The sequence below is a fragment of the Schistocerca americana genome, chromosome 2 (genome assembly GCF_021461395.2).
Source record: "Schistocerca americana isolate TAMUIC-IGC-003095 chromosome 2, iqSchAmer2.1, whole genome shotgun sequence".
Taxonomy (NCBI): domain Eukaryota; kingdom Metazoa; phylum Arthropoda; class Insecta; order Orthoptera; family Acrididae; genus Schistocerca; species Schistocerca americana.
Genome location: NC_060120.1, coordinates 1350279 through 1363246, shown reverse-complemented (window position 1 = coordinate 1363246; position 12968 = coordinate 1350279). Strand labels below are relative to the sequence as shown.

The 12968-nt window shown below is 42.7% G+C and overlaps 1 protein-coding gene across 1 annotated transcript in view; it reads left to right on the top strand.

The window, feature by feature from the left end:
* Positions 1–12968, top strand: part of LOC124594887 (cytochrome P450 9e2-like) — a 60220-nt gene that overhangs the window by 32823 nt on the left and 14429 nt on the right. The window contains exon 6 of the mRNA XM_047133359.1: positions 9283–9504. Coding sequence (XP_046989315.1) covers positions 9283–9504 — 222 coding nt within the window. The remainder of the gene's footprint in view (positions 1–9282; positions 9505–12968) is intronic.

Here is a 12968-nt window from a genome sequence, read left to right as displayed (position 1 = left end):
ACTAGGTTGAAAAAAATATTAAATAAAAACATTAGCTTCGGCTATATAGATGTAGATATGGAAAAATACTCTCCTCGTCGAGTGCTATTATTTACCAAAATCTCTTTTCGATATCTCGAATGGTTTAGGAGATATGAGGATGTCATTCATATTTTATTCTCGCACCGATGCAGTGAGCAGCGAGACCGTAGACATAGACTTCTTCCCCAGTCGAAAGAATAATTCAATGTCTTAGATAAATTTGCAAAGTCATAGCGACCCATATTTTTCATTGCAAACGTTTTCGAATTCGGTGAAGCGCCGTACTTAAATGCAATAATCACAATAATTATGACCATTAGCAAGATGATGGGCACATCACCCCGAAGCAGACATGTAAAGCTATACGTAAAGTAAAAATAAAAATTTCAGGTCAATAGTTCCTCTAACAGCGTATGAGAAAGACTGCAGAACTAACGGAGGGCGCATGACGTTCTGCCTGTAACGGCACTGGTGCACGACGAACCAGCGTCCTCTGTGTGCACCCCTAGGTGCCTGTAGCCGCTCTGGATACCGTAGCGAGTCGGCACGCTGACTGCCGGCTTCCTTTCTGTTCTCACACTAACCCTGTTCCACCGGAAGGCCGGTCTTTATATTTATACTTTAATATTTTTGCTGTTTTGTTATTTTCTTTACCCATAGAACGCCACCGTTGTACGAATAAAGCTGTTTCATTTAGCCCACCTTCCTGTTAAAAGAAAAGAAAAAGAAAAGAAAAAAAGTGGTGCAGGAGCATCGCATTAGCTTTATATTATAGTTTTATACTGACGTGGAATCGAGTCTCTCCACTGACAACTTTTTTTTATTTTCGTTCGTTAATTTTATATAATATGTCTGTGATATTTTTGTATTTTACCTACTGTGTAGCACTGTTAAGCCTAGAAAGACAGATTAATGCATTACCTGAATAAATAAAATCTTTTAAGCAAATCACAGTTTGGTTTCCGAAGTGGCAAAAATACGGAGTCAGCCATAGTAGAATTCACGGAACAAATGCGTAAAATCAAGACACAATTTCAAACTCCAGAAAAGAGCCATAAGAATAGTAGTCGAGCTCATTGCAAGGAGCTGTTCAAAACAAATTGGGATTTTAACTGCTCCGTGCGAATACATTTAGCAGTCAGTTGTACACATCAAAAATAGCATCGGTAATTACTGCACAAACAGCTCTGTCCATGACCATGGAACAAGAGCTAGACTCAACTTACATTTACCAAGAAAAAATAAACATGACACTCAAAACAGCATTTTCTACCAGTAAATAATACTGAACAATAAATTACCAAAAGAGATTAAAGAAATTGCAAAAATACACTTATTTAAAAAGGCAGCTAAAAAGTATCTATTATGCAATACATTTTATACATTGAAGGATTACTTAGATAAAACAGAGTAGGGGTTTGGTAAAAGAATGTTATACAAATAAATAATAATAACGATTACACAACATCCAATATTGCACATAACACCTTCACATTACGTTTTTTTTCCTTTTGTAGAAAAACTTACCCCCAAGCTATGCAAAGCACAGTACTAGCACCTCTTCCTATTTCTGAGCTCAACATCTCACTCATTATAGACGAATGCTGACTCAGTTCTTCAGGATAGCAAATGGGAAGTTGCGGTACCGAAAATGGCCCAGAGATCACCAGTGTGTGTGCGTGTTTGGTGTGTAGTGAGTGAATTATTATGAAACGATGTGTGTATAGTGTGTGCAGTGACTGATAGTGAGATATGAGTGAACGGTGTGGCATTACATTATTTAATAAGTTATTTGTAAAAAAAGTATTGCGTACCATGAGTAAATATAATGATTGTCTCTAACTAGGAATCTGTAAATGTATGTATATACGAATTAGCTTATTCTAAATTGGTTAATACTTTGACATGTCCTATTGGCTTGTAAAAGGAGATGTACGGATGGATGAAGCTACTACTACTACTACTACTACTACTGCTATATGAAAGACACATGTTGCTAGGTCAGGCGAATAAGGTGGGTCGGCTAACACTAGAGTGCTCTAGCCCACTAGAAACCTGTACGAGCCAGTGCGCATCTTGATGCAGAACCTGTGAGTTGTTCTTCAACAGTTTGGGCCTTTTTCGTTCTTATTTGCTCATGGAGTTGGGCAAGAACCTCAAGATAATTATATTGGTTAATACTTTGACCTTCTGGAACCAAGTGATGATACACAACTCCATGATTGAATCTTGGTTTGCTAATTCGAGCTTTTTTGCTCTCGGTGAAGCTGGACGGTCCCAGTATATGAATTGGCGCTTAGTTTCTACATCATAAGTGATACGCCAACATTCGTCACCTGTTATTAAACTTTCCAAAAAATTAAAATAATTTTAAGTGGTGTTCAAAGTACGAATCGCAGTGCCCGTGTTGTTAAGAAGAACGATGCTATGCTCCTTCGGACACGCATTCATGTTCGAGGGAAAGTTGCATCGTTCTCCTTAACAACACAGCCACTGTAGTCTTGTACGTATCCGCCGATACCAGGCAGCTACTTTCAGTTAAAAATGTACTGCACTGCATGGAAATTAAACTACTGGCCATTAAAATTACTACACCACGGAGATGACGTGCTATAGACACGAAATTTAACCGACAGGAAGAAGATGCTCTAATATGCAAATGATTAGCTTTTCAGAGCATTCACACAAAGTTGGCGCCGGTGGCGACACCTACAACGTGCTGACATGAGGAAAGTTTCCAACCGATTTCTCATAAACAAACAGCAGTTGACCGGTGTTGCCTGGTGAAACGTTGTCGTGATGTCTCGTGTAAGGAGGAGAAATGCGTACCATCACGTTTCCGACTTTGATAAAGGTCGGATTGTAGCCTATCGCGATTGCGGTTTATCGTATCGCGACATTGCTGCTCCCGTTGGTCGAGATCCAATGACTGTTAGCAGAATATGGAATCGGTGTGTTCACGAGGGTAATACGGAACGCCGTGCTGGATCCCAACAGCCTCGTATCACCAGCAGTCGAGATGACAGGCATCTTATCCGCATGGCTGTAACGGATCGTGCAGCCACGTCTCGATCCCTGAGTCAGCTGATGTGGACGTTTTCAAGGCAACAACCACCTGTACGAACAGTTCCACGACATTTGCAGCAGCATGAACTATCAGCTCGGAGACCATGGCTGCGGTTACCCTTCACGCTGCATCACAAACAGGAGCGCCTACGATGGTGTACTCAACGACGAACCTGGGTGCACGAATGGCAAAACGTCATTTTTTTGGATGAATCCGGGTTCTGTTTACAGCATCATGATGGTCGTATCCGTGTTTGGCGACATCGCGATGAACGCACATTGGAAGCGTGTATTCGTCATCGCCATACTGGCGTAACAGCCGGCGTGATGGTATGGGGTGCCATTGGTTACTCGTCTCGGTCACCTGTTGTTCGCATTGACGGCACTTTGAACAGTGGACGTTACATTTCAGATGTATTACGACCCGTGGCTCTACCCTTCATTCGATCCCTGCGAAACGCTACATTTCAGCATGATAATGCACTACCGCATGTTGCAGGTCCTGTACGGGCCTTTCTGGATGCAGAAAATGTTCGACTGCTGCCCTGGCCAACACATTCTTCAGATCTCTCACCAATTGAAAACGTCTGGTCAATGGTGACCGAGCAACTGACTCGTCGCAATACGCCAGTCACTATTCTTGATGAACTGTGGTATCGTGTTGAAGCTGCATGGGCAGCTGTACCTGTACACGCCATCCAGGTTCTGTTTGACTCAATGTCCAGACGTATCAAGGCCGTTATTACGGCCAGAGGTGGTTGTTCTGGGTACTGGTTTCTCAGGATCTATGCACCCAAAATGCGTGAAAATGTAATCACTTGTCAGTTCTAGTATAACATATTTCTCCAATGAATACCCGTTTATCATCTGCATTTCTTCTTGGTGTAGCAATTTTAATGGCCAGTACTGTACTACATAACGTTTGAAGGTGTACAGGGTGTGACGCAGGATCTAGGAAGTGTGGAAGTTTAGGTACAAAGCAGATAACACGACCGCTCGCGTAAAGTGGGGAATCCGGGTTCGAGTCCCGATACGGAACAAATTTTCACTATCGTCATTGCCTCATACATGCCAGGGCTGTTCGTTCGGGCAACTATGAGTACATTTCAGGTATTCAGTACAGTGTCAGTACAAACATTTTCACGAGCTTCTGTCTGTTAGATTGTGAGAATTTTCCACAACAATTCGCATTCACTTTTTTCACGTTAAACTGACTATGTACAATTTGCTAACGCATTCTTTGTCTATTCTTATAGTTTCACCCATCGATCGAATACTCAGTCGTCGGTCGAATCGAATGAGATCACCAACTTTGTAGATATTTTCATCAGTTTCTGATGTTGAACGTCGTCCCGGGCGTGAGTCGTCCTCAATGTCTTCTCGGCCGTCTTGGAAAGTCTTGAACCACTCAGAGACCCGCGTACGTTATAAACATTTGTTCGACCAAAAGACAGCTTTCAGTAGCTGTTTTTTCGAGATTCTTATGAAACTTAACGACAATTTGTTGCTGTATCATTATACTTACCGTTTTTTCTACAAAAAATAACAACTTTTAAACAAATGAAGGCTACGGCAACACTGATTGCTCTACAGACATCAGAGATAGCACATTCGACTGAGAAGGCTTTACGCTTCACAGCTATTGGTCGTTCATGTTTGGTGCATGCGTACTTACTCTGTGACAGCATCTGTTTCGTTATTTTATAGCCATACTTCGTATTCACCTCGCCCACACACCTTTTCTTGCACTTCCGAGCCAATGATTGTAAACAAGCGGCACTAAAGAAGTTACTGAACTCAGATCGGACCTTCTTCAGCTGCACATCTCTTCCTTCTTCCGCAGAAAACCACAGCCCACACTAGCTGTCTTCGACATCCTGTCACAATTAACAAATCCTTAAATATGTCACATGCTTAAAACAAACAGTTACTCAGAAAATGTGTAGTCTATGACTTACATCTACCTGTCTGTTCCACAGACCACTTGACGATGCTAACCGGATAGTATTTCTGGCACTGCTGTCGTTTTCCATTTCTGTGTTGCATCCGTGATAAACTTCCGTATCAGTTCTAATCTGTCTGCTTTTTTCGACTTCCTCATTTCGCAGACGCCTGTCTTGTAGCGACCCCCACAGGAGCTTATCGAACATTTCCGTAACGCTGTCGCGGTGACTAAAGGACCCCGTAACGAAACGCGCTGCTCTTCATTGCATCTTCCCTCTCTCTTCTGTTAATCCTTAATCCAACCTAGCAAGTGTCCCAGCCTGATGAACAGCACTCAAGACCCAGTCTTAGACGTCTTCTGTGAGTCATTTCTTTTGATTAGATTGGTTGGTTGGTTTGGGGAAGGAGACCAGACAGCGTGGTCATCGGTCTCATCGGATTAGGGAAGGATTGGGAAGGAAGGCGGCCGTGCCCTTTCAGAGGAACCATCCCGGCATTTGCCTGGAGTGATTTAGGGAAATCACGGAAAACCTAAATCAGGATGGCCGGACGCGGGATTGAACCGTCGTCCTCCCGAATGCGAGTCCAGTGTCTAACCACTGCGCCACCCCGCTCGGTTTTTGATTAGATTAGATTAGATTAATACTAGTTCCATGGATCATGAATACGATATTTCGTAATGATGTGGAACGAGTCGAATTTTCCAGTACATGACATAATTAGGTTAATTTAACAACATACTTAAGTTAATATAACAACTTTACTTTTTGTGTTTTTTGTTTTTCTTTATTTTTTATTTTTATTTATTTTTTTAATATTTTTCTTTTTTTTCTTTTTTTTCTTAATTTATATCTAAAAATTCCTCTGTGGAGTAGAAGGAGTTGTCATTCAGAAATTCTTTTAATTTCTTCTTAAATACTTGTTGGTTATCTGTCAGACTTTTGATACTATTTGGTAAGTGACCAAAGACTTTAGTGCCAGTATAATTCACCCCTTTCTGTGCCAAAGTTAGATTTAATCTTGAATAGTGAAGATCGTCCTTTCTCCTAGTATTGTAGTTATGCACACTACTATTACTTTTGAATTGGGTTTGGTTGTTAATAACAAATTTCATAAGAGAGTATATATACTGAGAAGCTACTGTCTGCAGGATGATCTTGGGTGGACTCCAGCTATTATTCTGATTACACGCTTTTGTGCAATAAATACTTTATTCCTCAGTGATGAATTACCCCAAAATATGATGCCATATGAAAGCAATGAGTGAAAATAGGCGTAGTAAGCTAATTTATAAAGATGTTTATCACCAAAATTTGCAATGACCCTTATTGCTTAAGTAGCTGAACTCAAACGTTTCAGCAGATCATCAATGTGTTTCTTCCAATTTAATCTCTCATCAATGGACATACCTAAAAATTTGGAATATTCTACCTTAGCTATATGCTTCTGATTAAGGTCTATATTTATCAATGGCGTCATACCATTCACTGTACGGAACTGTATGTACTGTGTCTTATCAAAATTCAGTGAGAGTCCGTTTACAAGGAACCACTTAGTAATTTTCTGAAAGACAGTATTGACAATTTCATCAGTTAATTCTTGTTTCTCAGGTGTGATTACTATACTTGTATCATCAGCAAAGAGAACTAACTTTGCCTCTTCATGAATATAGAATGGCAAGTCATTAATATATAATAAGAACAACAAAGGACCCAAGAACAACTACGTTTATTTGAGATTCTGTCATTTGATTACAGACTGGCGTTTGCTTTTCCTAGCGTTTTTTGGTGTGCTCATTCCACTTTACGTTGCTTCGGATGGTTATTCCCAAATACTTTACTATAGTGGATGTATCCAGTGTTTTTTCAGTAGTATTGTAATCCGAATAGTAGTGAATCTCCTCACCTAGTTGTGCACAGTACGTTAAATTTATTTACGGTCAACTGTCAGTCTCTACTGCACTCCTGAAGTTGTCTTTACGCCCGTCGATTCCGTCTTGTGAAGAACAACGTATTGAGTTCTACATGCTAGAAGGTGACAAATATTGTTAGATTATCGAACAGTGTCGAATCCCTTCCGGAAGTCAAGGAACACAGCGTCAATCTGAAGACGTTTGTACGCAGCGCTCTGAACTTCATGGAAGTGCTGAGCGAGCTGCGTTTCGTAAGATCTCTCTTTATGGAATCCATGTCGATTTTTATAGTTGAGGCCTTCGATCTCTAGAAAGGTTACAATGCGTGAGCATAGAATATATTCCACAACTAAACATCAGTGATATAAACCTATAAATATGAGCAATCTCAGCGAGGATCGGTCTCGAAAAAGAAAATGACTTCACTTTTACCAATCGCGATCTTGGATAAACTACTGTTAGAAGAGCGTAATCTCTCTAGGATCTCACAAATATCTGTTTACATCCAGATATCTTCCACTTTGGAGCGGTTTTAGTTGTAAGCCAATTACTTATGTAATCTCCAGTGCCACACGGCAGGTACAAATGTGTGCAGCTTGCAGTTTTCAGCAACTATGCGAAAATTTTTATGTCATAGTAGAGAGATAATGAAGGTTGTGTATATCAGTATATGTCGTTCATCTTTGAAATGCAGAGAATCAAAGATTTTTTATGTACCTTGGAAATCCACTCTAAGGCAAAAAAAAAAAATGCTCATCACGAAGGAATTATCCGAATGAGACGAAAATCGGTAGATAGGACGCACATGTAAAGACAAACAAATAATTACCAGTTCAGAAAAATTTCTTGATTTATTTAGGAGAAAGAGCTTTAAAATTCGTCAAGTCAATAACGCATTGGTCCACCTGTGGCCCTCATTCAAGCAGTTATTAGGCTTTGCATTGATTGATTGATATTGGATGTCCCCCCGTGAGACAGCGTGTCAAATTCTGTCCAATGAGCGAGTTAGATCGTCAATATCGCAAGCTGGTGGGAGGACGCTGCCCTTAATGCTCCAAGAGTCCCCAATTGGGAAGAGATTTGCCAATCTTGCTGCCCGAAGTAGGGCACGAAGACCAACAGCACAAACTCTTGCCGTGTGCGAATGGGTGTTGTCTTCCTGAAATGTAAGTCCAGGATGGCTTGGCATGAGGGGCAACAAAACGGAGCGTAAAGTATGATCTACGTACTGCTGCGCCGCAAGTCCGCCGCGGGTGACGACAAGTGGAGCTCTGCTGTGAAAAGAAGTGCCGTCCCAGACCACCACTACCTGGAGTGCGACAGTCACGTCGCTCTGCCGCTGATGTCTGGGGCGTCTTTGCTGGTCATTGGGGGCTCAGTTCGGACAGGGACTGACCACTGAAGGCGATTCTCCGCCAGTCAATGAAATTACAGGCCGGATGTGTAGACACCACTCTAAATGGGGCATACTGGTGTACAGAGGTCAATGGTAGCCGGCGCAAGGGGCGCCGAGGCCTCAGCGCCCTCCTGTGAGCCGCTCATTAGCAGTCCTTGCCGTCACTCAAGCACCAGTTGCACGTCGGATCGATGACAGTGATGAATCCGTGGCTATGAGTACTTCTTTGACGTTCCTCTGTCCTCTCGTTCTGTCTTTTCTCTAGCTCGGCCGGTTCCTTGTTGACGTTATGTTCGGCCACAGTGCACTCATTCCAGCCAGTGTCCAGCCAGTGGCATAGCTCTCACTCAAATGTCGAGCGATCCGCTGATAACGCGAACCGGCTTCTTTGAGCCCAGTTACAAGTCCTCCTCTCTCAAACGCAGACATCAGCGTACACTGTTAACGCGCCAGTCTCCGAGACACAGTTACTGCCCAACTCATTACGCGGAATGAAATTCGCAAACGCTTTATATCCTGGTATCTCATGTCCCCTGCCTACTGTCCCAGGCAGCTGGCCGGTGGAATTCTTCAGCTGCATCACGCTTTCAGCAATCGGCGACCGAAATTCACAATTTTGCATTTACCGTCGATACCTGTGTGAATATCAATTTGGGACCAATTCATGCAACTCCTTCGTGATGCGCGACTTTTTATTTCGTACAGTGTTTTTGCTGTTCAAAGTAAACGGGCCAGTTGTGGCGTTAAGCGTTTGCAATGTAGGAATAAGCGTTTGCTATAGAACTGAATACCACTTCGTCACATATTTAATTTATTTTTGCCAGAGTGCCTAAGTTTGAGAGTATTTACGAGATTGGTACGGAAGCTAAGGGGGCATCGACATTTTGAGGGGCCGGCATTTATTTCCGAATGCTTTAATATGAAACATTCTTCCCTGACGCAGGTCTCAGCGATGAGGACGTGGCGGCACAGGCCATACTCTTCTTCTTCGCCGGATTCGAGTCAGTAGCGACGCTGCTGACGTTCTGCAGCTACCTGCTGGCCACGCACGAGGACGTGCAGAAGCGGCTGCAGAAGGAGGTGGACGAGCTGATGCAGAAGAGTGGGGGGCAGCCCAGCTACGAGCAGGTCACGGGCTGCCAGTACCTCGACATGGTGCTCTCTGGTGCGTGCTCTCACGTTCTTGGATATATGAAAGTTTTTGCCAGAAATGCTCTGCTTAACACTTTTCGGAAAACAAAGAATTTCGCATCCGTCGATACTATCTGATTGTTATTACTGCCCTTGGTAATCACTAGCGTCCCACTGTTGCGCAAAAGCCTCTCCGAATTCCTACCATTGGTCTCTCCTGTCCTCCATAGGTGTTCAGCCCATCTGTCTTCCCCTCCTTCTTTTCCCTTCTATAGGAGTCCATGCTGTCGTTATTCTGCTCCATTTGTCACCCTGTTTGATTGACCTCTCCACTTCCTTTTGTCTGGTTCAGGTCAAGGAGTCTTTCATACCGCTTTTATTTTGCATGAATTTATTTTACGAATCTACCTTTTATTTTTACACTCGGCCTACTGATTGCTGTCCCCGTGCGTGTCACTCTGATTTTGTTTTCTATTTGTGTGTAATCCCAAGGTCTTTTATACAAAACCACAATCGCCGGCGCCTTCTCTAAAGCCAGGCTCCAAAACTGATATGAATAACTTTGGTAAAGCTACATTCTGTGTTTGACTCCTCTTTACTTGTTAATTCCCTTGCCTATACTCTGTTCATCAAAAGAATAAACCTGATGTAAACATTACGTCATGTATTCTTATGCACTTGCTCGAATCTCATTGGATTTCGCTTCACTTGAAGCGGAATCCAAGCTGTGACCAGTACAGGCCAGTAGGACCATAAGGATTCGTTTTATGCTGTGTTACACGCACATAGGCCGAGCGATAATGCGGCACAATCAGCTTTACCGTCGCATTAAAGTTGGACACCACTCGCCAGCCAGAGGTCCAAATAACCTGCCATGATATGAGCAGTTGCAGTTCAGACGTAAAAATAGAAGAGCAGAGAAGCAGTGTAGCTTCGAATGTCACTTAACTTTTAAAGAGAATGAAATTGTATTCCCAGAAACTCCAGCACTACAGCGCGCTTCTCAGGTGACCAGACGGAAAGCATAAAATGCACTCGTTCTCACCTGCCATAGTATTCTAATTACAAACAAGAGTGATGAAAATTTCCAACTTCAACATAGGGCAATTTTTCTGAGAGAGGTGTGTTTAATGCAAAAGCATACTGCAGGGATTTCACCGTGCTGCCCAATACTGAAGCCATTGAAGTTTTAATTACAGTCAGTCGTCTGACAATCTCTTATCTCCTTCCTTATCCGAATCCGAGCATTACATTTCAGTTCTGGAAGTGTCACCTGCTACGTTGATAACGAGCCACGAAGCCAACCAGGCGCCGCATTTTCTCTGCTTCTTTTACAAAGAGCCGTTCTATATCCAGCCAGCGTTCGGCGTTGACACGTGAAAAAGCTGCGTGCGTGCGTCAGTCAGTCAGTTCTAGTACATCTGGCAGTTTAACAGTCTTGTTACAACTCGGGCCAGATCCCGCAACTTAGCTTCAGATGAGTTCCATTGGGTTCATAATGTAATGGTACAGTAGAAAATTTAAGAAATGCAGCATCTGAATGACGTGCACTATGATGTGAAAATGATTGTTTCTCATGTGTCTACGAGTACGATAGTTATCTACCTGTGTGGCATAAAACGATGGAAAAAATCCAAATAAAGAGGATTTGGTTTTTCATTTTAGCCTTAAAAACTGTTACGTTTTCCTAACTTAAGCAACTGTTATGAACAGTCTTTCGTAAAACATCTATAATTAAGAATTTGTATTTGAAATGAAAACAGGAATTTCGCGGGCAATATGTAATTGGGAACAAGAAGATGTGCTTTATTCATAAAAAATGGTGATGAGTTTTATAAGTACAAGATGTAGGTGTTTCAAATTGAACGAGGAAAAAAAAAGATACTGGAGATATTTGAAGCAACGAACCATTATCTGGTTACTATTCTACTACGCTACTGACTGCTTTTTCTAAGTACGATGTGTGTTTGTGTGTCAACTGTATTACATACAGTCGCTGGGAAATTTTCAAAGCCGATTATCTCAGTAAATTCATGAAAATCATTAAAAACAGCCAATTTCTCGGCGCTTTTTAACCGTACTCCACAGACGTGTTTCACTGCGGAACAGAAACCAGCCTCAGGCAGTTTCATACCAGGCATTAACAAATCAGAGCACAGCGTTGCTGAGGCTATGACTGTATGCGATTTTTGAAATAAAAACTACGCAGCTAAAGCTTGATGGCTGTTAATACGTTTGAATATCTTAAAGTTTCATTTAAGGTAACTTAGTAATAAGATATCTAATACATAAGTAGGACCTACTTCCAAGAGCGCAACAACGCCAGTGTACGTGTGCTACGACCAATTATCGCGTTTGTGTTTCTTTACATCGGGTTTATTCTTATGATGAAAGGATTATAGTTGTTCCTGCACTGTGATGCTGGAGTACACATACTTTATTACACTAATACACTGAAGAGACGAAAGTCATGGCATAGCAATATCCACATACACAGATGGCAGTAACATCGCGTACACAAGTTATGAGACGGCAGTGGATTGGCCGGACTATCATTTATACTCACATGATTCATATGAAAAGATCTCCGACGTAATTCTTTCCGAGATCCGTAGTGTGCCGTGAAAACCAAATTTCAGGCGTCACCTCTCACCGCGGACAACGAAGTGGCCGACGACCTTCACGTAACGACCGAGAGCAGCGGCATTTGCGCAGAGTTGTCAGTGCTAACAGACAAGTAACACTGCGCGAAGTAACCGCAGAAATCAGTGTGGGGCGTACGACGACCGTGTCTGTTAGGCCAGTGCGGCGAAATTTGTCGTTAACGGGCTGTGGCAGCAGGCGGCCGAGGAGAGTGCCTTTTCTTACAGCACGACGTCGCCTCTCCTGGGCTGTTGACCGTATCGGTTGGACCCTAGACGCACGGAAGAGCGTGGCCTGGTCAGGAGAGTCGCAGTTTCTGCTGACGGTAGGCTTCGAGTTTGGCGCAGACCCCACGAAACCCCTGAACCAAGTTGTCAACGAGCCACTCCATAGTGGTGCAGCCCAAGTTTGCATGGAATAGACTGCGTCCTCTGGTCCAAGTGAACCGATCATTGACTGGAAATGGTAATATTTAGCTACTTGAGGACCATTTGCAGCCATTCATGGACTTCATGTTCCCAAAAAAGCATGTAATTTTTATGGACGAAAATTCGCCATGGTACCAGGTAAGAGTTGCTCGCGATTGTTTTGAAGAATATTCTACACAGTTCGGGCGAATGATTTGGCCTCCCAGACCGCCCCAGATGAATCCCATCCAACATTTATGGGACAAAAGTGGGAGGTCAGTTCGAGAAAAAATCCCGTACTGCCAACACGGCTATAGAAGGATCATGGCTCAATATTTCTGCAGGGGACTTCCAACGACTTGTAGAGCCTATGCGACGTCGAGCTGTTCCACTACGCCGGACAAGAAGGTGGTCCGACACGATATTAGGAGGTATCCCATGACTTTGT